This window comes from Lupinus angustifolius, chromosome LG13, assembly GCF_001865875.1.
Source record: "Lupinus angustifolius cultivar Tanjil chromosome LG13, LupAngTanjil_v1.0, whole genome shotgun sequence".
NCBI classification, from domain to species: domain Eukaryota; kingdom Viridiplantae; phylum Streptophyta; class Magnoliopsida; order Fabales; family Fabaceae; genus Lupinus; species Lupinus angustifolius.
This window is the reverse complement of record NC_032021.1, coordinates 1,640,539-1,665,793: the sequence shown is the minus strand read 5'-3', so window position 1 is coordinate 1,665,793 and position 25,255 is coordinate 1,640,539. Positions and strand designations below refer to the sequence as shown.

Genomic DNA, 25,255 nt, shown 5'->3' with positions numbered 1-25,255 from the left:
TATTTTGTTTGGCACCCATTTTTCTTAATGTACTAAAATTTAATTGTAAACATACTTTTAAGTATTTTATGGATAAGTCAATTTTACAAGAGCCAGTGTAAGTGCATAAATTAAATCAGAACAAATAAAATTTGATGCAAGCAATTGAAGTTTACGTTAACCTTCAATTTCCTTGCTACTTTTTTAGGATCATGGTTCATTTTATGTTCCAATTCTTTGGTGGAGAGGACATGCGAGAGGCCCTTTTTTTATGAAGTCCAAATATAAAAATAAGAGTTCATTTTCACTGCACCCTCACCATTAGTTTTCAATTTACTGAAACTACCCTCCCCTTCTCAAAAACTTCTTTAACTCTCATCTGGTCATTGGATTCGATATGGGGAAAATATTTGTTATTAATTACTCTTAAATCATCCTTATAATTACATTTCAAAACAGAAAGAGAGGGACAAATGATCTCAATTCATTCTTAACCATCACCCCACAAAGTACCCATTCTTCATCCCTTCATAAGCCATCTTCTCTCACTCAAACTATACCCAAGTGAAAGGCAACAAAAAAAATAAGACACCTATAGTGTATGAGATTCTCAACTAGTATAGTTTGAATTTTTGTTTTACGATGTTATTCCATATAGTTCTCATTTTTTTGTATAATCTGTCCCTCCATCCACAATGATGCAAATGAATTCGAAGAATATAATAAAATATTATATCCTTATAGATACATATACTGCTTTTCAAAGATCCTCAAAAGGCTTGTAACTTGTAAGAATTTTGTTACAAATTTAACTCAGCTGTCATAACACATATACCACCACATATATTATTACCAGAGTGTAATAGTTGGAAAATATATAATATATACATAAGTTCCGCTTAATATATAGTTGTACTTGCATTTATAACAAAACCATAGGGAACCTTATCTTGGAGAATGTGGAAGATGATGGATTTTGAAGAAGAAGAAGAAGCAGCTCAATTGATCAACTCTGATATGAGGGAACTGAGTGTAGCTGCAAATAAACTAGCCCAACATGCCATCAAACTTGGTGGCTTAGGCTCTGGAGTCTCTTTCTTTGGATTGATTGCTGCCCTTGCTGCTATGTTTGTATTCTAATTACTCTATTCTCAAACCAAGTTTATCTATCTCTTACTTGTTTGCACACTAAAAGTTTATGGTTCTACTTGTACATTTTTCAACATGCCCATCTTCATTACTTGTGTATCACATGTTACATGTACTTTATGATTTTGATGGAACTGGAGGGATTGAATCTCTTGTAACTTTGTTGTGACTGAGTCTATAGCTCAATATCCTCCACTATATCATTTACACATTTCATATATGTTTCTATGATATTTGTTACTGCTTCTAAGTTCTTCAACTCAGATTTCAATTTTTAATAACATACCAATACTACAAATAATCACCATAATGTGGCAGTGGTACATATTCAATAATGTAAAATAATGTAACATTTCATGTACTTAAAATATCTATAACTTCAAATGGGTGGATAATAGGCCAGTTTTGTGGATGAGAATGAGATCCATTCCATGGGCTATTTATCATGGTTGGTCCACCATCTTAATTACTCCACCAACTTTATCCCTCAGAATATTATTTGCTTTAACCTTGGTTAAAGTTGGTCCCTAACATTGAGGATTAGTTAAAATTGTAATTTTATTTACTTTTATGTCCCTTGCTAAGAATATTAGATCTTCCCATTCATTAGGAGCTATCAAACCTTGGACATGGTTATCTTGAGTATTAAAAAATAAAAAACTTAGCTAGCAACAATTTGTCTATAAATTTGTAGTGTTATTTAGTGAAATAGTAACTTCTCTATGCTTTTCAATGGTTGGTTTTATTTGTTCTTTGCAGATATTTGTTGATTCTGGATCGTACAAATTGGAAGACAAACATTCTTACAGCATTGCTTATTCCATACATTTTCTTCAGCTTGCCTTCATTTATTTTCCATGTCTTCAGGTGATTAGTCTTATGGTCACACTTTACTATTATCAAACTTGTTCCAACATACCAACAAAATGTTGGTCTAGTAGTGTAAGGTCCTGCTAGATCCCAGAACGACCAAAAGATAAGTGTTCGATTCCTGGGAGCGACACTTGTCGGGAGGGACAACCACGCACTCCAAAAGGGAAAAACTTGTTCCAACATTTCTCTAGTACTAAATTGTCTGTCTTTCATCATGATTCTACTTATTTTCAATGTTTCACAGGGGAGATATAGGAAAATGGATTGCAGCTGTTGCTGTTGTATTAAGGCTTTTCTTTCCAAGACATTTCCCTAGTATGTTACAATTTTTATCAGACTTAGATACTTATCTTGCTCTTGTTTATATGTTGAACAATATAGTAAAATCATTGCTGGTAACCATTGATTGAACATACAGAGAAATCATCATTCCCTACTCACCTACATCATTTAAAATTTTATGTTAGTCTCGAACAGAGTAAAATGTTAATTTAGTAACGACTTTGTACACCATCAATCAATTTGGTCCATGCCAAAAAAATTATAAGATCCTCACATGGACCAAATTGCCTAATAGGGTGCAAAGTCATTGAGTGATGAAGTCAATCTTAGGGGCCAAATCATCATTTTGTTTGTCCTTAATATATGCTAAGACTAAGTGCAAAGATACAATGACTTAATTTAGTAATCACTTATGATTGCTAATGCAGATTGGCTTGAATTGCCTGCTGCTTTGGTTCTTCTTATCGTCGTGGCTCCGAGTCTACTTGCAAGCAAATTCAGAGACGACATTGTTGGGGTGATTGTATGCCTTATCATTGCATGTTATTTGCTGCAAGAACACGTTCGGGCATCTGGTGGTTTCAGAAACGCATTCACTAAAGCGAATGGCTTATCGAATACCATTGGCATTGTCCTTCTGCTAGTCTATCCCATCTGGGTACTGGTGGGCATTGTTTTTTAGAGGAAGAAATATGCAGCTTTTGTAATGTGTTGATCTATGTGAATCATACCATCTGTCTTTGGTATCATTCATTTGTTGCAATTTCATTTCTAGAAATACACTTCCTGTAGTTTGGATGTGTGAAAATGTGAAATCAAATATATGATTTCTAAGATGAGGATTGATATGGTATCTTACTAGAATCTTCAATCATTGTATGCTTACCTGTGTGTTACAACTTATAATATATGTTTACCTTGGTTGTGCTGTATTTAGACATATTTGTCTTGCACATGCAACAAACCACTTATATGGGTAGTTTAGTATCAGTTCGACAACATGATGTGCATTCAGGTTAATGTAAGCATGCGTGAGTGGGTTCTAGGCTATGTGAAGTGGAGAAATTTGGAGCTGCTAGTCTCACCCCGGAGCGGGATAAGCCATACCCTCTGCCTCTTAGCTAGAGGCATGCAGCTTAAACCAACTCACATAAAATGTTCCACCCTTTATTTAGTCTGAAGCTTCTCTTTTTAATTAGTTGCTAAACTTCTTAGTGTTTCTCTAAGGGTCTGTTTGTCAGTCGAGATTTCGAGGGGAACGAAGGCTCCAAAGTCACCCTACCAGTGTATTTCATGACTTTGGAGCCTTCCATTTCTCTTCCTCTCCAAAACCCAACTCAGAAATAAACTCTTAGCGTTTGTTTGCGAGTTTAGTTTTGGAGGGGAATCAAAGGAAAGTGAAAGCTTGAGAGTCATCTCACAAGTGTATTTCATGGCTCCCAAACTTTCATATTCCCTCATTTGCATTCCAAAAACCAACTCGCAAATAGACCATAATGTCTACATTATAAATACAGGAACCAACAGATGGCGACAAATTAATTTACCAAACTAAAGAAGCAAAAACAGATGTTGCAAAACCCACAAAGTTTGTAGCACTTATCAAATAATCTTATTTTGTGTTCTCCATAGGAATGGCTGAATGGGCATAGGGTGTTCTTGTTTCAACATAAAACCAGCTTTGTTTATTACAGCTTTTCACTTAACTCAATACAAAATGAACCAGAGCAGTACAAAAAAACCAAATGGATATTTTGAGAGAACTGCCAGAAAACAACATAGTTGCATATAATATTACATCTTAGCATGTCTACATCATAGCTCCCTTTGCTTCCTTGTATAGTTGATCAATACAATCCTGCAAATAATGTTGGCAAACACAAACATATTATTCATATATTTACTTTTTGGTACATGAGAGTAACATTGACATCTGATTGAAAATCATAACAGGCATTCCTTCCTAATAATCTTGATGAATTTGGCACAAATTGTGAATCATACTACTAAAACTCAAGAAGTTAAGGAACAAAAATAAATATGTACCATGACATGAAATAGAAAGTCAATAGTCACACACATATAATATTAATAACAGAAGATGATACAAACCTTATAGTGCTTGAGCAATTGTGGTCTCTTCAATTTGAATGTTGGAGTTATAAGATCTCTCTCTATGTCGAAGGGAATTGGTTCGAGCTGAACTGCTTTTAGCAGCTCAAAACCTCTAAGCTGAGAGAATATTGTTCATGTCAAATGTTAGCCAATAAGATGAAAATAAAGCATAATAACACAACTTCATTACATGGAATTGGACATTCTATACACATACTTGGTGTTTCTGACCAGTGGTGTTGAGCTCATCCAAAATGTATTTTCTTGCCGATAGATTTTCACATAAAGATTTAAAATCATCAGTCAAATTATGCTTCACTGCCCAATCTTCAAGGGCCTGTCTTTCAGGAACTACCACAGCCACCAAGAAAGACTCAAAACTGTTGCCATAGACCCAAATCTGGATATGAAATGAAAAAGAATGATAAATTGATCACATAAAGTTAATAATTGACGTACAGAACAACTGACGTACAGAACAACGTTACTTTTGTAAATCAACATTCAAATAAAAACTTAGCATTCAACAAAAATGCAATTTAATTTCTGTTTCTCTAATTTTATGGTGTTCTGTGATAAATGCAGAAACATACCGATGCTATAAGAGGGCATTGCAAATATTTGTTTTCAATATTCTCCACAGCAACATATTCTCCTTGAGATAATTTAAAGATGTTCTTTTTTCTATCAATAATTTTCATGGCTCCATTTGACTGCCATTCTCCAATGTCACCTGCAGTGATTTTCAAATCATTCAAAACACACTGAATTTAGATGCAAAGTAGCAACTTCAACAATCTATATGCAGAATGTGAAGAAGACTTGGAACAGAAAAGGGTTGAAGCTTGTGACATAACTATCAAACTTGACTTCTTTTACGCCCTCTTCACTTGGACTCAAAACTTAGTATTCAACATTGAACTAATTGTTATCGGAAAATATTTTTGTATTGCTTAATTTTCCATGAAAGACCGCTTTTGACCATTTAAATGCATCATATAAGATTGTATATATGGAGATTACCGAGTGCTGAACAGACTATATACCTCTTCAACATTTAAAAAAATTATTATTCAGGAATGTCTGTCATTCTATCTAGTAGTTGTTTCGCGAAGTTCTGAGTGGTGCCTACCGATTAAAAATACTAAACATTCAAGTGGATAATCACAATGAAAGGTAGGAAAAGGAATTTTTCATCACCTTGATAGACCCTTGTATAATTTAGAACAACATGAGAATTTACCTGTATGAAACCAACCATCAACTACGACCTCTTCAGTAAGATCTTGACGCTTGTGGTAGCCAGAGAACAAGGTATTCCCTCTCAGGCAAATTTCACCACGGGCTTCACTGGAAAGTGCATCATATCCCATCTCTGGTACAGATTCAAGCCTGGCCTCAATGGTTGTCATGGGGACTCCAACTGTTCCCATCATAGAAAACACATTGGCTATTGCAGTGAAAGACCCACTGCAACTTTCGGTAAGGCCTATCACATCAAAATGATGATAACTCAAATATGGCATGATTAAATGGAAAACATGCCATCGGATACATGCGAACTAAAGATGTGATCGCCACAGTGGAATAATTTCCTCAAGAACAGAAATAAAATCAGGGAATGCCAAAATAATGTCACAGCGGTTTTATAGGATGGCACCATTTCTTATAAAATTCTGTATTGTAGAGCCATAATCAAAATGACGTAAAGTTATCTCAAGAGGATCCAAATACCATACCATATCCTTGTGACAAAGTACATCCCAAAGTGACCCTCAAAAACTCCTCCACATGCCTAGGCAAAGGAGCAGCTCCTGATAACAGAAGACGGACTCGTCCACCTAATGCTTGTTTTATCTATCAATAAAACCAATATTTCAATTTTAAAACCAAACTTTCTGAGAAAAAACTACAATATGAAGTGGTGTACCTTATCAAACACAATCCTATCCAACAGAGGTGCTGCTTTGTCTTGTGGAAGACCCTTCTCTAAATATCCCAACTTGCTGTCAGTATATTCCACATCAGTATACACCGGGATAAAAAATTAAAATTCTAAAACCGAATACAGTTCGTGGCAAAACATACTAGTTATATGCATACTGGAACAATGTACTCCGAAGTGTTCCTCCAGATGATATTTTGTTATTGATACCTTCAGGGACAAAGTTCGTAGTCAATGCTTATTGAACAACGTAGTTACACAAATAAAGTAGCACAAGAACACCCTTGCCTTACCAGCGTAAATGCGGTCAAAAACTCTAGGAACACCACAAAATATTGTTGGTTTTAGTGCCTGGATATCTTCCATTAAGAACCTGACATCCTGCAAACATTAACATAATAACTCCCATGAGGCATTAACAAAAAACAAAGAATGAGTTTGAAATTAATTATAATAACTAATCCAAATCTTACGCCTTGCCAAAATCCAATTGAGGAGCCCTTGTAGATGAAATAGGTCTCCATTATCTGATCGTATACATGAGCAAGAGGAAGGAAAGAAAAGTAGACATCATCTTCTGTTGCCTACGAATCGAACATGTTATATGTTTCTTGTCAGCACTTACCATTACAAAAATATGACAAACTAAGACTTGTCTTTGTACTCGTAATCTTATTCTGGAATCTGACACATTTGACATGTATCCCGAGGGGACTATGGGCATTACTTTCATTGGAATAATGAAAGCAAATTTCATTAAATATGGCCATGTGTTATTGTAATGCAATGTGAAAAAAGATATGGCACATACATACTGTGCTAGCCTCAGAAGATAAAAAACATCATCCTGATTCCTGAGCATCATGTTATTTTCACTTGTGAGAATGACAAAATAGATGTATGATGAAACTTCCCTAAATAAATAAAGGTGTTGGAATCAGAAGATTCTCATTACCTAGTATAGCTTTTACGTATTTATTGAAAAAAGATAACAAAATAGACATGTACAACACAAGCAAGAAAAGGTAAGAAAAATGACAAAGCTAACGAAAGACAAGGTGACAGTATTTGACTAAGCTTGAAAAAGTATGACATGAAACTAGTGAGCCTTCGAGAAAATTGTTATCTTACCGCTTTGTCTGTTAAATGAAGTATTTGATCAATACACAACACTTCAGCCATGAAAGCCTCATTCTTGATAATAACACCTTTTGGTTCACCTGTTGTTCCACTTGTGTACATGATTGTGCAGATGTCAGTCTTCTTTTTCAATGGTAGATCCAAATCCACATTCCCCTGGAGAAAGGAAGATATCGGATCTATTGTTAAAAAAATATCTACAAGATCCTAATGGTTCAAGTTGTTTAGTTTAAACATCAACCAACAATTGATAATCAAGCTTAATATCCTACCAACTGGAGAAACTCTTCCCATGAAAAGCAGGATGCACCAAATTCCTCGGCTTCCTTCTTTTGTGTGGTTGAAACATTACCAAAACTCACAATAGCTACAATATTAAATTACACAGGTTAGTTACCAGTACCAGTAAAGAAAGGAAAGATCCATAAACTACAAATAACAGAGAAAATAGATATGTTTGACTTACTTTTAAGATTTGAAGAACATCGATCAAGACATTTCAAAATCTGTGGAAACAGACATTACTTCAGTGAAAACAGAAATAGAAAATGAGAGATGGCAAATGTTGTCGCTTATGAATTATTGTCAAGAAATTCAATTGATAACTTGAAAGTTATGAGTATAGTAAATTGGAATATATAGAAGAGCAGGCTATGCATGTAACATTTTGTCAAGTTCAAAGTAAGAATAACTGAATTTAATTAGTTTTAAGTGGCTTATAGAAATGGCAGAAAATAAGTTTATGTATATTAATTGTTTAACAAGGTTGCTGACGGCTTTCTTAACGTATAACTTTTTAGCGGATGTGTGAAGTATCTAATTTGTAATTGATGAAGACTCCATAATAGTATATGGGGGAGGGGGGAACAGAAAAACATTCAGACAGTTCATCTTGGTGAAATAAAATACGTCCAAGGAAAAGATGATGATGACGAGCCAAAAAATAAAAGGTTGATCTCCAAAAAATGGAACTTACAGAAGGAATCTTGTTTTCATGTACAAATCCTATCGAAACTTCAGCATGGTTTATGATAAACTCCACTGCATTAGGACCTGTCATGCGTAAAGCCAAGCTAAGGTCATTTTCTACCAGAACGACAGTACGAGTATAAGAGCTAGTTCACAAACTATTTTGAGTTCCAAGTTCTATGGGGAGATGTTTGAAATAATAAAAGTAAGCACACAGAAACTGATTGAGAAAGGCACAAAAACACGAACCAAGAGTGTCATATAATGGAACATATGTTACTGCATAGCTATTACAAGCCTGCAAACAGCAAAATTTGAATCAAGTCAGTAAAGTCATATTGAAATTAATGCAAATTATATAATTATAAGGCATCATGGCATCATCCCATGCGATGTTTAGTGAATAAAATCAACACAAAAAAGGTTAGGGAACTTTATAGATGCATAATTATAACTAGGACGCAAATAACCACTCAGTTTAATCCACAATGAGTGGTTATTTGGTCCCTAAGTGTAACTAACATATTAAAGAGTTGCCTAAGTGAATTTTCCCCACAAAAAACAAAGTCATGTACCTCCATTGCAATTATCCATTGGGGACAATTGGATCCATATATGCCACAACGATCACCCTTGTGATATAAAAGAACAAGTTAGAATTAACTAATTAGTTCTATATATATGCCAATACAATGTATCATGATAGAGCAAAAAATGGTTTTACAGGATTGACACCACAGCTTCTAATGGCTGCACCCATTCTTATGGCAGCATCATAAGCCTCCTGATATGTGACCCATTCATAAGGACCCACCTACAAAATTCAGTTTAACATTCATATGAGTTGAGAGTTCAAGGAAAAAATGGATCTTTTTTGGGGTAATCAACTAAATGACCCAAAAAAAATCCATTTTGGAACATCAGTAGGTGATCTTTATCATTTTAGGCCCTCAAATACAAATTTTTATAATTTAGTCCCTCAAATACAGATTTTTATAATTTAGTCCCTCAAATACAAGTTTTTATAATTTAGTCCCTCAAATACAAGTTTTTATAATTAAGTTCCTCAAATACAAGTTTTTATAATTTAGTTCCTCAAATACAAGTTTTTATAATTTAGTCCCATAGTAGTTAATTACTCCGATACAATACTGGCACAAAAGTTGTGGATTTGCTAAGCTACTATTTACAAGTGAGAAATGAGAGGTGAAACAAAAACACATGAAAGTTTGTACCTTTGAATCAATTTTAGTTTTTTGGCGCCGACCCAGCATTGGGTTGGTGGGGTACCTCGTAGCAGAGTCCCTGCAAAGGGAATCATCAGAACTCTTAGCAAGAAGTTCTCAAACACAACTACTAACTTCACTTCGTATTCAATCTTCACGTGAGACTTGGTGACAAGGTTAGTCAAATCGCTTATGTTAAATATGTAACCAAATTAATTAATATCAATTGGCCCATTAGCTCAGTTGGTTAGAGCGTCGTGCTAATAACGCGAAGGTCGCAGGTTCGAGACCTGCATGGGCCATTTATTTTTATATATTATTTTGCATATCTTGATAATCTTACATTCTTAGTTTAGAATTTCATTGAACTTTCCTCAAATTTTCTGGGCAAAAGTTTTTGTCATTGACTAAAAAAATTGAACATTATGAGCAGAACCCAATATTCTGAATCATTAGAACATTGAACTATTTCAATTTGAAGAAAAATAAAAATGAAACTAACCTGAAGAAGTCCCATGGAGATTGAAAATGAGAAGGAAGCTCCAATAAAGCTTTTTTAGCATAAATGCACCTATACACAGGACCTGCTGATGGTTTCTCATTAGTTGCTGGTCTTGCTTCTTCTACTTTCACAGTGTATACCTCTTCCATTGTGATTCAATGTTATGTCTAGTTGATGTGTGAATCAATTTAACAATGGATGGTGTTTTACTATAGTTAGTTGAGCTCAAGCAATAAATTTCAATATTGTATTACTTTATGGATATAGTATTTATTTTTTGTAAGGGTGCTTTTATGGTTTTTATGAACCTTTTGTATTAGAAGTTTGTGACTTTGCATGTTCTGAGTAATGCACCCCACCTTATGCATTTATTTTTGCTGCCAAAGTTTGGTGAAGCTGTTTTGCCTTTATCCCTTTTCTTCTAGTTTGCATGTTCAGAAACAAACGTATTAAGGTTCGGTTTTGTCACATAAAACTTGGTCTGCTATTGTCATTTGAGTTGGACTAATCAATTCTGATTACTTTATTTGCTGTGCATATTAAAATTGTAGTTAAATTTCAACTCCAGCTTCATGGAATTGAAATATAGTTAGTGGTGCTATTTATGTTATTTTCAATTCTTGATCTAAATTTTGGAAATTAATTACTAATTCCAAAAACATATTTTAAAAACATATATAATTATTGTTTTATTAATGTGAGTTTTTGTGCTATATTTTGATAAATGATTGTTATCAATGTGAGTTCTATGGCTATTAACCATTGTAGTAATGAATTGACTCACTTAGTGGTAATATGGTTAGAAAGTAATGAATTGTAGGCTAGTAATGGAGGTGCATTAATGGCTGATAGTGAATGTACATGACTAATAATGCATCAACCACCTAATGTAAAACTGTCACTCTCACGCATTGAATTAGGATATTAGTTCATCTTCTATTTTTTGGCCCATGCATGATGCATGCTTCCACTCTGAATTTCTAGGTTGAAATTTTGAGCATAAATTTCACTAGTATTTATCACTTTTACGTTTTGTCTCATGTATAATTGTATATGTATTCTTAACCATACTTCCCTAGTATTGTTTTGTTAACAATTGGGTAAGTGTGAGTTGAAAAGCAAACCTAAAATTCGAATAATCAATGAAGAAACAAATCACAAAAGAAGAAAAAAAGAATTTGTTAGGTGAAGTTAGGCAATTCTAGTGATTTGCTTTGAGGAGTAGGCTATGTATTAGTGAGAATTGTTGTATCAAAAACTGATAATTAGGTGTTATAAGATGTCATAGCCATCCTAAAAGTTCTAAACTATATAATACATGACACTAGCTAAAGTTATCATACTCCACTAGATTATTGAGATGATCTTAATTGACCCAACACATAAATTTGTGGACCCTTTAACAAACAACTATGTCAAAAACTTTATCATGCCATATTAGAAACATTTTGTGGATACTAAAAGCAGAGTAGATTTGGTAAGACTCTACAAGGTTATGAGCTTTGTTTTTAAGGAAAAACACAAGTTTTAATGTATTATTATTGTTATATTTTTTGACTTGTATACATCATATATATTTTATAAAAGAAAAATATTAATGTCGTAGTCTATAATTATGTTGTAATTTCTTAAGAATCGTAGTTATTCTAACCTTAGAATAAAAAAGAAAAATAAATAGTGAATGTTAGATAAATGATAAAGCCTTTTAGGAGCCAATCATAACTCATACCTAACTTTTTGTGCAACCTTCAATGTTCCCAGCAACATTAATAATGCTTGTGGCCACTACAGATAGATCGTATTACAGAATTTTGAATATGCCGTTCATTTACTGGAATGAAAATTTACATATCCCTATGACATTTTTTTTCTTAAAAGGAAAAAAGAAAAGGAAAAAACAGTAGAAAGAGAGAGATAGTGGCTTGTGGTGTGATTTGTTTCGTTGTACTTGGCCCAAGTTGAAATCTAATGGGCTAGACTTTACGGTCGAAACTCAAAGGCTCAAAGCAATAGGTTTGGGCTATGAATTTCAGTGATGAGAACCACATGTTAACTGCTATTGCAAATTATGGTAAAAAGTGGAAAACCAATGCAAAAACTAACACTATCATTGATTGTCAAAATCCCATACGTGGTCATAGATCTGTTTTTCAAAAAAGAGAAAGAAGTGGATTTGTGGGTTTCACCTTTTGAGAGAGTCAACGTAAATTCACACACAAAGCAAAGCTTCAAATCACTTCCCATAGCTTTTTCAATATCATCCACAAACTCTCCAACATTTGCCTAATGCATATACACAGAGGGAACCACTACACTATAAATATCAACGTTTATTAGAGATAAAGTAAGGCATTTTATACAACATTCCCACACACTTTCCTTCATTCTTCTTTGTTAACTAGAGATAGAGATAAATGACTAATTTCATCATTCATGTAGCATAGACTAAGAATAAAAAATACAAGAAACTGCAAAGTAGAGAAATGGATAGATCAGAAAAAGATTCCAAAATTATAAATGGCATTAATGGTTAGCAGAGGTCACAATACACACTAAATATGTATTGTCAGTGTAGCTCTATGCCATTGACAATTAATGCTTTGCGTCTGTGGGCATTAAACCTATATAGATCAGTCACTATGTGACTTGCATCTTCAATTCTTCCACATGGGGGGTAGGGTTTGAGACTTTGAGTGGGTTGCATAAGATAAACATAATAAAATTACTAGTACTCCTATAAACCCATTTTAAGATCAACCATTTCTTCTTATCATTTATGACCTTCCACTTTAAGATTCTCCACCATTGTCTCTGAGCATAGAACCACAGTCATTTGTTCTATTTTATTTTTTCCAAACCTCCATGAATATGTCTTATACTCTTCTCTCTCTCTCCAAATAAATGCTATTAATGAGAGGGTAGAAAAATGGCAGACCAATATCATTAAATTAAACGCATGCCACCACCCTCCATTTAATTCCACCTTGACCTTAGTTACCCATTCACCTCTCCCTTCATCGACTCGAAAGGATGATCATCTATTTTCAACGGTGTCTCATTCTTTGTCTCATGCCAAGTGATTTTTGTACTCGTCAAAACCACTTTGTTTGCATATTCAAAGTATCTCCGATCCATGCAACTTTAACCTCCAATCATATACTTCCACGTGTCCACTCTCATTCTTGTTCAAAAAAAGAAGAGAAGTGTTCAACTTAGCTCTTTTCTTTTCACATTTCTTGTATCATCTTCTGTTAAATCTCTCCGGTGAGAGTAGCGCCTCCGGGTCACCGCACCGGAGCCTGCTTGACGAGAATGCTGACACCCCCGCCGTTAAACCTGATGATCTCAGAAACATAGGGCTAGCTATTGATTTGCTCCTTCTCGATGAGCTACCTCCGCCGGCGTACCTTACGCTGGATTCCGACAACGGGAAGAAGCCTCTTCGCCGGAAAAACGGCGATTTCATTCCTCTGTAATACCTGAACGAGAACACCATTGGCTTACCTAATGAACCAAACGGCGATGGCCTCTTGCTCCAGAAACTTGTGCTTCCTCTCCGGTATCGCCACGGTGATGCCGTGGCCGGCTCCATCATCATCCTATCTGATGGAAGGCTCCGTTCGAATCCAAACGAATACGATCGCTTCAACATAAAATCCCCACGGCCAAACCTATCCTCCGAATTGATTCTCTGTGAATCTTCCTCACACGGTGTAATCTCCGGGACGGTGGAGTTAAACATCGGCACCGGAGAACGTGATTCCATAAGACGATCCACGCTAATTCTATGCAATATAGTTTCGTCATCAAGACTGGGACGAATCCTTGCCGCCATCATCGGCGTGAAGAACGGCGGCGAATCTGTGCATAGAACACCGGCACGGCAGAGAGGACAATTAGCATGAGAACGAAGCCACGCATCGATGCAATCCACGTGGAAAGTGTGAGAACAAATTGGTAGAGTACGAACGTAATCGTCATCTTGAAATTCGAATAAGCAAACGGCGCAATCACGGCGTGACTCGTTGGCGTTTACTGTGAAAGTATAGAGAGAGAAGGGAATGGTTTTGATTATAGAGTCGTCGAGGCCGTAAGGGGAGAAAGGGTGGGGTCCACTATCGAAGGGAGAATCAAAAGGGAGTGAGTCTAGGTCGCCGGAGGAGGAAGGGAGGAAAGAGCGGGAGCGACGGCGGCGGTAGCGGTTGATGAGGTTGTGAATTGGAGGACGGAGGTGACGGGCGATTAAACGAGAATACGTTATGAATAAAAAAGCGGTTACTATAATCACAACCATTGCAATAAGAGGAGGACTAAAGTCAACCGGTAACTTTGACGGTGGTGATAAGTTGTTAATGAAGGGAGTTGGAGTTGGAGTTGGTGATGGGGCCCAATGATGGTGGTGGAGGGGTGGCGGAGAAGGGTGGTGATTGATCATGGTTACGGTGGTGGAAGTGAGAGTGGTGTTGGAATGTGAATGGTGAGAATAGGGTTAAGACTCACATTGAAATTGAAATGGAATAGTGAAAGATATTATGTGAATGTGAGAATGGGTTTAATGCAAACCGCAGAATTCACTCACTTCGCCTTCTTTTTCCGCGCACTAACTCACTCCACTGTCTCCTCCTCTTGTGCCTGTTCTTAACTGACACGTCATCTTTTATAAACATTTGCCACTTGGAATCTGTTCCCAGCTAGCTAATTACGTAATTTCCTTAAATCAGACTATATAGATATTATACTTTATGTTAAAACATTAAATAAATAAGAATTTATAGTAAATGTTTCAACAAAAAGAAATTAAGAATTTAGTAAGGAAGGTTATAATCCAATATCTATAAAGCTATAACCAGTCAATGTAACCGTGTCCCTGCCTGATAATAATAAGGAAAAAATCAACGTTTTAAGAATCCAGATTCTTACTCGGTTTTGAATACTTGTGTCTAATTCAACATGAATTTAATATTAGTGTAAGAGTTTTTTATATGAGTGTAAATGTATATACTGACAGTGTAAGGATTTATACACTTGCACTTCATCATCCACCGTTTATTTGGATTACATTTTCTGAAAGGTCAACAATAGTAAAAAAATCAATGGTGATGATACAATGATAGTGTATAAAACTCATACATTGTCAATGCATACATATTTTTCTCTTTTTATATTACCGACAATTATTTATTATTAATTATACTCTCAAATAAAAATAATATAAATCAATAGTAAATAATATATTAATAGTATACAACTTTTTACACTATGGTAGATTTTAAACTTTTTAGTTTCTATTACATTCTCATTTTGATCTTTAGAAATTTTAGTTGTACCAACAACGTGTTTAGCCCATTGAAGGCCCAAACCCTAAAAACATTAGTGTATATATTACTTTATACGAGCCCAAATAAAATAAAATAAAGGGAAAAATAGAAGGTATATTAGAAAACACTGCAACGATCAAAAAACCCTAACCAGAAGAAGCGATTGAGAATTAGGGTTTAATAAAATCAAAGATCGTAGAAGTGATGTTTCCAGGAATGTTTATGCGTAAGCCTGATAAAGCTGCAGCTTTGAAGCAGCTCAAATCTCATGCGGCAATGTTTGGAACTTGGGTTGTTCTTATTCGAGTTACTCCTTTCATTCTTCACATTCTCCATGGCGAGAAAGATGAACTCAAACTTGAACTCTAGATTCTCCTCTTTATCTCTTTCCATCACTAGGTAAATTGCCCTAATTACTTTGATATATGGTCGATTTCATCACCACCTGCAAAGCTTTAATTTTTTATTTTTTAACAATTTGTTTATGAATGTTGGCAATTTGAATTACCTATTTGTTCATAAAGTTTGGAAATTTTGTGTTTAATATCTTTTGGGTTTATACGTTAGGCGGGGATGCTTTGGGGATTAGTTTGAATCGTTCCATAAAGAGTCTCTGATAGAATGAATTGAAAAATCTCAGATTAATAATCTTCATTGAAATTGATAATAATTATTATATCAGTTCCAATTATTAAAAATAACATCAAATTCAATCAACTTCATTTGAATTTATGTATCCCTGGTTAAAGTAATAAAATTACGGTCAAATCAGCGATTGTGTGTATTTGTGTCCTGTTGTGCTGTGATTAATGCAATTGCCACCAGTGCACAAACATTACCCAGTATGAGGCGATATTTTATTCTATACGGTATAAGAGCTTATCCTACTCTCTTTTTGACCCTTACGGCCTTATCCTGTTATGGCTATCAAACGAGCCCTCTGGTGCAAATATTTGGTGGATTGGTTTGAATTGTTAAGTAAAAAATTTTCCACAATAGAGTGTTGTATATTGTGTATAGCCATGTCTATAACTAAGTGTTCATTGGGAATCTGTAACTTATTTGTTGTACCTTGACCAATGATAGTTAATTAGAAATTAAAATATTTTCAAATAGTGTTTACATCCTTAACATTGTATAGCTCCTTAAAGTAACTGTTGCAATCTATATGCTTAAGACATTATATATAGTGAAGTTGTGCTTGCACTCATGTCAGTTGTACTTGTACACTCCATCTTTTGCACATTTTATAGGTATTAGGTAGCCTAGTTGACATGGATTGTGAACTTTGAACAATATGTCATTTCATTTTTTCAACACATATGTTTATCATGCTTGCATCCATTATGTGTGCATCAGCATCACCACTATTGTTCTGTACATGAAAACCGTTTAAGGCGAATAATGATTTGAATTTCGAATCCAGAGTAAACCTCAACCTCTCTTTACCGTTGCAGTTAGAAAGATCATCCCTTCAGATCGATTTTATATGATTCTTTACACTGGTGATTAATATGGCTTCTAAAATTATCTTTTTCTATCTTATATAATAGTGCCTGCATTTGTCTCTATATATTGGGAGTTTGAAGCATGTTGGTACCCTTGTCTTGTAGTTATCCTTTTCTTGCTAAAGATGAACTTGTGTTCTCATACTGATTAAGTATCAATATACCTTGTATCACATATTCTTTGAGAATATCTTATATGATTTCCTCTATTGATTTTCTATTGATGCAGTGGATCTGAAAGAGGAAATGCTTTAGATTCAGGAAGATTTCGTTGGAGTAGTGTTTTCATGTAACCGTGAAATTTGTGAGACCATGACATATTGTTAGTTGGAATTAAAGCCCATGTACTTTTGGAGCGAGTATAAATTTTATGGTGAGTAGCAAATATTAGTATCTCATATTACAACACTAAGCATATGAATAATGGTTTTTCCCCAATGAGTTGGTTTAGAAAGATAAGATAGTGTATATTTATTTTTCCTTTGTTCATATGAGTTTATCTAAACATTCTACACCATAACATGTGTCAAAAACTAACACAACACATGGAGATGATGCATGCTTATAACTAGTGGGAGTGGAGTTTCAAATGGGAATGGAGACAAGACCACTTAACTTGGCACACATACAATGATGCTTGATTTTTCCTTGTGGCTTATACTAATAGCTGCCACCACTCTAGATTCCTTGTGGTTGCACATCACTTTCCAATGTAAATGGGGTCATTAACTTTGTGACAAATGGCAACTCTAGGTTCCTTCTTTAGAAAGCACTGGCATCTGGTCATTCACTTCATAATTTCATATTGAACAAGATTCTCGTCTAGAATCCTTTCATAAATTATCTTTATTCAGCACTTATATTCCGTTTTTTTAATTTCTAGCCACATAAAAAAACATTTAGAAATGAAATGACAATTTAAAGTTGTTGCAATTTGGTTATTAAAATAACGCTATTTCATTTGTATGCCCATCACTTTAAAAACACATTTGAGTAAAAAAAAAGTAATAAATTTGCGGACTTATATTAAATTTATGTTTCATCTATTACATAAGTGTTCTATAGTTTTATGTGGAGTGATCAATTCAAATTTTACTTATATCTAGGCTTAAAATGAAAGAGTCTTAAATAAAGTAAACATGGAAATGGGGAATTAATATTTTCTTAAACTTCTATACATGACAGATAAATAAAAATGTTCTCTGAATATAACATATAAATAAGAATAGGGGAGTATAAAAGCACAAGTGGAATATAAAAAGAAATAACATGAGAAAAGGATCTGATCCTAAGGGAAAGGAAGCATCTTTGTTAATGACCTTACCATAATTTCTAAAACTCTTGCATTTTTTAAGAGGCTTATATGTGCCTACTGTGTAGTAAAGGCAAAAAAAACGTTTCTACTATAAAGAGAAAAGGATTATGACTCACCCCAACCTACCTAAAGAGATAGGACAGAAATCTCATATATTTAGAGGCACTGATGACATGCCACCGAGAAATGAAGTATCCCATGTGTTAACTCCATTATCACAATAATAGCAACCTTATTATTGCTCAATCACCACACTACAAAAGCCTTTCCACCACTTCAAACTTCAACCTACCCGAGTTGTTTCTTCAAGTTTCAGTTTGGAAGAGAACAAATATGTCTTCTTTTTAATAAAGATGTCTTTGCATACAGAAATTTCTTTCTTCTATTCCTTGGATTTTTTCTTACTTGGCCTAAGGGAGAAAAAGGGTCAGGGATTCTGTACAAGTATTGAGAGTTGATATCTTATCTTATTATAAAAATCATGTTTTTGTAGTAGCAGAAGGTTTCAGCTGAAAGAAATAAAAATAGATAGATGACAATACTATGTGGTTCAGTTTTGAAGGACAACTATGATAACATCATATGACAAGGGTAGAGGAAAACCAAGAGATAGAACGAGTACATATGCTATACAATAAGTCCATGGATGAATTACCTGGCTCTGTGGGCACTAGTACCAGCTTCAGTCTGAGATTGGGCCAGACCATATTCTCTTCTTCTTCCCTTCTCTTTATGTCTTTTGGTGTTGAATTCTACAGCTACACTGCTTTCTGGTACTTCTTTTTACTCTTTCCTTTTTTTCCTCTATGATTTCTGGTCCCCTTTTTTATTCTAATATCAAGGGGTAGTTGACTTTCACTATTTTTAAATGTTGTTTTGGTTTATCTAATATTACCCCCCATGTGATTCTGCAGATTTTTCAGGCTCATTTATGCATTATTTTCATTAACTATATATTATTTATAAAAAAGATTGACTCTATATCAATGAGTTCATTTAGCTGATCATGCTATATTGGTGCATGTGTCACTGATGGTTAATCTCTAAGCAAGAATAGTGTTGGAGTAGTAGACAGTAAAACTCATTGAAGCCAGATTTCTTAACCTAGTGCTGTCATTTATCTATAGAGTGGTGGAAATGAGTAAACCAGTTCTCCACCTTGTGCTTTTGAGTGACCCTTTTGCTATATTGTCTTGCACCGAGTGATGAGACAAATGGGTGTTAAATTCATTATTCTATTGGCATCTTACATCTTTAATACGACCAATTTGCAACTAAAATATTAACTGTCTAATTCTACAAAAGCACCAATTAATATTCTGTCCAAACATAGCTTGTGACAGTGGTCATGGTCAATCCACTGACTACTAGGATCCGTTCTCGAGTTGGTTTTTGGAGGATGACGAATAGAATAGAAGGGAAATGCTTGATAACAATAAAATATAGGTGTGAGATGACTCTAAAACCCAACTTAAGAACACGCCCTTAAAGTTCTGCCTATCTTAAACTTATATGAATTTCTGTCCTAGAAAATCATGTCAGCTAGAAAGTAGTTTACATTAGCTCTGTACAGAAGGATTTTGACACCAAATCCTGAACAAAGTTTAATTTGCATTACTAAATACCAATAACATATGTAATTTTCTCTACCCCTTTCCTTATTAGATATGCCTACATTTCTGCTTCTATTATTTGCATCACATAAATAGGTAGAAACTGAATAGATACCAATTGCATAAGTGAATTTGTTGATTCTTGTGTTAACTAACTGCTTTACTTTTGTCTTCACTTTGGATGTCCAAGCTATTTGGTAACAGTGATGGGTTTGGTGATACCTTGGAGTTTCACATTAGCACTGGTAGATGGATACTCAGTTCTTGTAAAATGCCCAATTCGCCAACCAGGAATACTGCTGATTATTTTTGTTGGAGATTGGGTATGTTAGGTAGCTTCTGATCTAAGTGTTATGATTTCACATAGGGGAACACATATCACCTCTTTCGGGTCAATTAGATATTATCACATAAATAAAAAAGAGAATATTTTTATATTACTTGTTAAAATCTGATTGGCCTGAAACATGAAACGAATCAGCTTTCGGGACATGTGATCTATGTTCGACATATGGATACTTAATACTATCAATCATCTTTTGGTAACTAACTATAGTTCATTTGTTACAGGTATTATCGACTCTCACATTATCTGCAGCTTGCTCAGCAGCTAGTGTTGTAGATTTGCTGCTCCAGTCTCATGGACCCTTTTGTCCTCCAAAACTTTGCAGCAGATATAAGATATCTGCAATTATGGCCTTTTTTTCATGGCTTCTATCTTTGGCATCTTCTTTGTTTAACCTTTGGCTATTACCCTCTTTATGATTCTCATTTAATTACCCTGTAGAATGCTAAAGATTGGACATGATTTATTCTGTAAATTATTTTTTTTTTGTTTTGTCAATTATAGCATGAGAATTCTGGGCATGTCCAAGATATTTGGTAAAAGTCATATACATTTTGTCCAAAGCATGAAGTGAAACTCAATATTAAAGTGTATACAAATAAAAGACATAGAATAATACTTTTATCATTTTATTTATTATAAAATTATATTTTTGTTATTAAAATTTTGAAGAAAAACAAATATTTATCTCTCTGTAACTAAAGAGCATCCTTATTCGAAAAACTGTTCTAACTACAATAACACTTAACAATATATTGGCTCTCATTCACGTCACGGGATTGCAAATTTGTAGTTTCTAATAATGTGCTAACATGATAACCAAAAGTCCACAACCAAACTATCATCATTTTCATTCATATCCTAAAATTCATTATCTCTATCATTTTTTTTTCATCTAAGAATATTAGTTTAGATTTGCATGACATAAAGTTGTCCAAATTCTAGCAACTACATAATTTTCTCATTTTTCTTATAAAGTTTGCCTACATAAAAGCTTTAAATTCCAGCTAGTCCATGTCAAATTAAGAAGGAAAAAAAAACACATTTGAATGCTTTTTTAAAACTAAATATAGAAGGGATTGAATGTTTTTTTTATATTCTTACCACCTATTTTTCATATAGTATGTGCACTAATATTTTATGGTTTTTTATTTGATATGTCATTCATCTTCACATATATAATTATTAACCATCAAGCAAAAATTATACATTTAATGTTGAGTAAGGCACTCCATAATATAATTTTTTTTGCATTGATATTGCACATATACTAAACTCTTTTTTAACTTAATATTTGCATCTAAATAGACATTTTTAATAGCGTCATCCAAATATATGATTTTTATACTATGATGTCTAACTTCAAATTCTTAAAAATCCAAGAAGAGATTGGACATTTTTTATTTCTCAAATTGCATCAATTTTTTTATTTAATATTATTTTTAGTTAGTGGGAGTGATTTATAGGAGAAAACTGTAAGAAAATGCACTAAAGCTCTATTTTTTCAAAAGGAAAATCAAGTGGTCAATCATAATTTTATCATCATCCTAATATTGTTTTCTCTTTTGGTCATAATTGAGTAATGTTCATAAAGTAATCTAAGGAATGGGCTCGGGTGATGTGGGCTTGAAGTGCAATATGATATTCAGAGCACAATTATACATTTGTAGGCCCAACTATAAACTTTCAAGGCATGTTAAATTAAATACCCTATGTGTTTGGACGGTTACCTATAACAACTACAAATTGAAGATGTGATAATCTGAATATGTTATATGAATATTTGTAAGCAAAGTGGCCTACATAGGAGGGTCCATGGAAATACAAAAGCAAACTTTACATTTAACACGTCTAGTTTATATAGTATATAATAGCTTGAATTTCACAGGTTTAAAAAATAAGATATATGTCTGATTTGTTTAAAGGTTTGATTTGACCTATAAATATATTTAAAAACATATTATGTTATAATATAATTAAATATATCAATTTTCTAAACTTAACATACTTTTTTTAGATAACCTAAAGTATTTTATATTAAACTAAATAGAATTTTTAAAACTAACTTATTACAAATTAATGTGAGCTCTTTCTACCAACACTCTTTTGTTCTAGTCACTATGGTGATTACTATTTCACCTTGAGCTAATGACTTTCCTTTCAATGAAATTTAAAAAAGGATAATAACTATGTAAAAAACTTTCATTTTAATGACCCATGTTTAAATAATTTTTCTGCTTATTCTAGTCCTGCCAAAGTGTAGTGAGCTCTCTTTTATATAAGTGCATCCTATGTCGTTTTCATACTCAACGACCCCTTTGGACATTTTTCCATTCCTTCTTCTAGGAAGGATCCTAATTAGTGTGTCACAACTCCAAAAGATAGTGACATTAAAAAAAATGGATACATTCAAGTTGAAACAGTTTAAATTAGGAAAACAATTACTTATTTTTTTGAAGAAAAAAATATTTAAACTAGTTTATTAAGACAAAATAAGCTCATTGTGGCATACATTTTGTATTTAGAATAATGTATTTCCTTTTTAAAAGTTATTATAATAAAAAAATTAAAGGATAATAATTTACCATACGAGAAGATTTAAAATTATTTTTTATGTAAATCAACCATGATCAAAGATGTCATGGTTCATAAACCCAAATAGAATATAGGCATTTTTTCAATTAAGAAAGATCGTAAGTGAATATGAGGGACATAGGAAAACATACAAATGTGAAATGAAAGAAACTAAAAGAGAAGAAATACAAAAATAATGTGAAAACAAATTAGGCAGATTAAGAAATTACAAGAATATTTCCTTTAATGGGATCTATCTCCACCACTCGAACTCTTACATGCTTTTCACTTAACACTCTTCTATTCAAAACAAACCTTTCTCAAAATATACTATTACATCTTTAATCAAAGGTGGTTCGATTGATTAGACCCAATTACATAATTAAATAAAGTTTCAATGTTCCATTTTCTTCCTAATATAATGATATAAAGGTGATTGTTGAATAATAGAAATTGATAAATACCACTACCCTATCAATATCCAAGACTCATTAAGCATATAATTTTGGTAAAATAAACACACTGAAGAAAATTCTTATTCTTCTCCAAGTCTTCATTTTTTCAAGAACTTTTTCATAAGCATATACGTAATACTAGTACTACATGGTTGAATGCAAACACAATTGTAGGCCCAGACACTTTATTATGTTTATATAGAAAGGAAGAAACTAAGAATGTTCTGAAGTCAATATTTTTATCATTCAAATTCACACTTTTCTTCATATAATAAAACAAAATGAGCAAACATATAATGACTCTATGATATATTATGCTTGCGTGCACTTTTTCTCTTCTTTGCCTATAAATACACCTACACTCCCTTCTCTCACCATCCACAAATCAAAATATTTTTTCAACTCTTATCTCCTTTTTCAACCACACATACACAAAAGACTAGTGAAGAAAAACATAACACAAAAAAATCATATGGGTATTTGTGTTTCTTCTGAACATGCAAGCAAAGGTGAAAACCTTAGTTGGAAATCCAAAGTGAACATAGTTGAGTTGGATGGTAAGTTACAACAATTGAAGGAACCAACAAAAGCATGGTTGGTCTTGTCTCAGAACCCAAACAGCTTCATATGTAGCTCAGAATCCATGTATGTTGGGTCACTAATGTCTCCTCTGACTCCAAATCAAGAGCTTCAATTGGGTCATATATACTTTCTTGTACCACGTAGTAAATCACGCATTCCACTTTCTTTAGAGGATTTGTGTGCACTAACCATTAAAGCTGATGCAGTTCTTGCTCCTTCAAAACATACCCATAAAATCTTTAAATTCTCATCACGTGTTTCACACAAAAAATTCCAAGTACACCCAGTTCTTTAAAGTGTTTCTCTGAGATATTCTCATTCCATTTTTTTTTTGGGTTTCAATATTTTGAATGTATATATTATGATCTCTACGTTGTGTGGACTAAGTCTGTACAAATTTTTGTTAGGTGTAGTTGTGTGTTTGCACTGTGTACAAGTGGAATTAATGTGTTGCACTTTGCACTCTTTGTTATTGCCATATGTATAGTTCATTATTATTATATATGTATGTTCCAGTGTTCATGAAAATTTACAGTTCAAGTTTTTATACTATTCACTGTAACATATGCTAAATTTTGAGTATTTTAGAGCAATTATATTAATGCTTAAAAATACTGCTCATAAACTTAGGCCTCGGTTTGAAGAAGGAAGAATACACATCACTAAGAATTTTTGTGAAGAAACTATGGGAAGAAAAAAAATGTAATTTGTCTCCACATTTAGGAGTTTGTGGACTTTGGAAAATTGTCAAACCAATGTGGCCAAGATTTCTTGCGCCCCAAACCATTATGTTAAATGTGTATTATTTTTTAGATTTAGTTTAATACTATTGTATGGATCCCAAATATGGATAAGGCATTGATATAGTGGTCTAAGGGCCTAAGACTTTAATAGATATTCAGAACGACAAAAAACTTAATGGTTCGATTCCTGAAAATAATATTTGTTGGGAGAGATAGTCACACACTTTAAACAAAATTAATTCATTATCCAAAAAGTGAGTAGATATTATTAATAGTACCACAAAAAATATGGATCCCGAATTTGAAAATATAATTAAAATATTAATATTTTATATGTTGTTTCATTTTGAAATTTCACCTGATTAACCGATGCTAATGTCTACCTAATTTATTATTGATTTGATTATTAATAAAATTTAAAACATGTCAAGGGAGACAAATTTTTGAAATCAAATATTCTAAGTTACTGCATAAATGTTATTAGTTAAAATTAACGATCACATTTATTATCTTCCAAAATATGGTTCGTCTTTTTTTTTTCTTTCAAATTTCTATTCGATCAAAAAAGAAGTAAAATCACCAACAATTAAGATAATAATAAAAATATAATTTTGTTAAATC

General features: G+C 33.4%; 4 protein-coding genes, 1 long non-coding RNA gene and 1 other non-coding gene across 6 annotated transcripts; 4 read left to right on the top strand and 2 right to left on the bottom strand.

The window, feature by feature from the left end:
• Window positions 909-3,116, top strand: LOC109325153 (cold-regulated 413 plasma membrane protein 1-like). Its single transcript, XM_019557325.1, has 4 exons — window positions 909-1,106; window positions 1,888-1,995; window positions 2,246-2,316; window positions 2,712-3,116. Exons 1-4 carry the CDS (start codon window positions 937-939, stop codon window positions 2,963-2,965), a joined length of 603 nt encoding a protein of 200 aa, XP_019412870.1. The 5' UTR covers window positions 909-936; the 3' UTR covers window positions 2,966-3,116.
• Window positions 3,854-10,432, bottom strand: LOC109325148 (long chain acyl-CoA synthetase 2-like). The gene is made up of 19 exons (XM_019557314.1): window positions 10,181-10,432; window positions 9,688-9,757; window positions 9,177-9,266; window positions 9,028-9,084; window positions 8,702-8,750; window positions 8,460-8,536; window positions 7,950-7,989; window positions 7,756-7,850; window positions 7,475-7,639; window positions 6,817-6,927; window positions 6,637-6,724; window positions 6,487-6,553; window positions 6,329-6,404; window positions 6,138-6,255; window positions 5,642-5,887; window positions 4,992-5,131; window positions 4,616-4,798; window positions 4,396-4,515; window positions 3,854-4,141 (listed from the first exon to the last, which is right to left on the bottom strand). The coding sequence occupies exons 1-19, from the start codon at window positions 10,327-10,329 to the stop codon at window positions 4,094-4,096; spliced, it is 1,989 nt and encodes a 662-aa protein (XP_019412859.1). The 5' UTR covers window positions 10,330-10,432; the 3' UTR covers window positions 3,854-4,093.
• TRNAI-AAU lies at window positions 9,907-9,980 on the top strand. The gene has a single exon. It is a non-coding gene; the product is annotated as a tRNA-Ile (tRNA).
• Window positions 13,042-14,888, bottom strand: LOC109325150 (RING-H2 finger protein ATL65). The gene is made up of 2 exons (XM_019557321.1): window positions 13,276-14,888; window positions 13,042-13,199 (listed from the first exon to the last, which is right to left on the bottom strand). Exon 1 carries the CDS (start codon window positions 14,613-14,615, stop codon window positions 13,422-13,424), a length of 1,194 nt encoding a protein of 397 aa, XP_019412866.1. The 5' UTR covers window positions 14,616-14,888; the 3' UTR covers window positions 13,042-13,199; window positions 13,276-13,421.
• On the top strand, window positions 15,606-17,495 carry LOC109325156. Its single transcript, XR_002105091.1, has 2 exons — window positions 15,606-15,897; window positions 17,236-17,495. It is a non-coding gene; the product is annotated as an uncharacterized LOC109325156 (long non-coding RNA).
• Window positions 18,827-20,838, top strand: LOC109325154 (CASP-like protein 5C1). Its single transcript, XM_019557326.1, has 3 exons — window positions 18,827-19,094; window positions 20,125-20,257; window positions 20,505-20,838. The coding sequence occupies exons 1-3, from the start codon at window positions 18,904-18,906 to the stop codon at window positions 20,697-20,699; spliced, it is 519 nt and encodes a 172-aa protein (XP_019412871.1). The 5' UTR covers window positions 18,827-18,903; the 3' UTR covers window positions 20,700-20,838.

Bases quoted from the DNA above. Each gene is read 5' to 3' on its own strand.
- LOC109325153 (XM_019557325.1), top strand. From the start codon at position 937: ATGTGGAAGATGATGGATTTTGAAGAAGAAGAAGAAGCAGCTCAATTG. The intron at 1,107-1,887 runs GTTTGTATTCTA...TGTTCTTTGCAG, and splicing joins ATTGCTGCCCTTGCTGCTAT to ATATTTGTTGATTCTGGATC. The intron at 1,996-2,245 runs GTGATTAGTCTT...AATGTTTCACAG, and splicing joins TTTATTTTCCATGTCTTCAG to GGGAGATATAGGAAAATGGA.
- LOC109325148 (XM_019557314.1), bottom strand. From the start codon at position 10,329: ATGGAAGAGGTATACACTGTGAAAGTAGAAGAAGCAAGACCAGCAACT. The intron at 9,085-9,176 runs GTAAAACCATTT...TTATATCACAAG, and splicing joins GAAGCTGTGGTGTCAATCCT to GGTGATCGTTGTGGCATATA. The intron at 6,256-6,328 runs GTACACCACTTC...TTTTATTGATAG, and splicing joins ATAGGATTGTGTTTGATAAG to ATAAAACAAGCATTAGGTGG.
- LOC109325150 (XM_019557321.1), bottom strand. From the start codon at position 14,615: ATGATCAATCACCACCCTTCTCCGCCACCCCTCCACCACCATCATTGG.
- LOC109325154 (XM_019557326.1), top strand. From the start codon at position 18,904: ATGACAAGGGTAGAGGAAAACCAAGAGATAGAACGAGTACATATGCTA. The intron at 19,095-20,124 runs GTACTTCTTTTT...TGGATGTCCAAG, and splicing joins TACAGCTACACTGCTTTCTG to CTATTTGGTAACAGTGATGG. The intron at 20,258-20,504 runs GTATGTTAGGTA...CATTTGTTACAG, and splicing joins TTATTTTTGTTGGAGATTGG to GTATTATCGACTCTCACATT.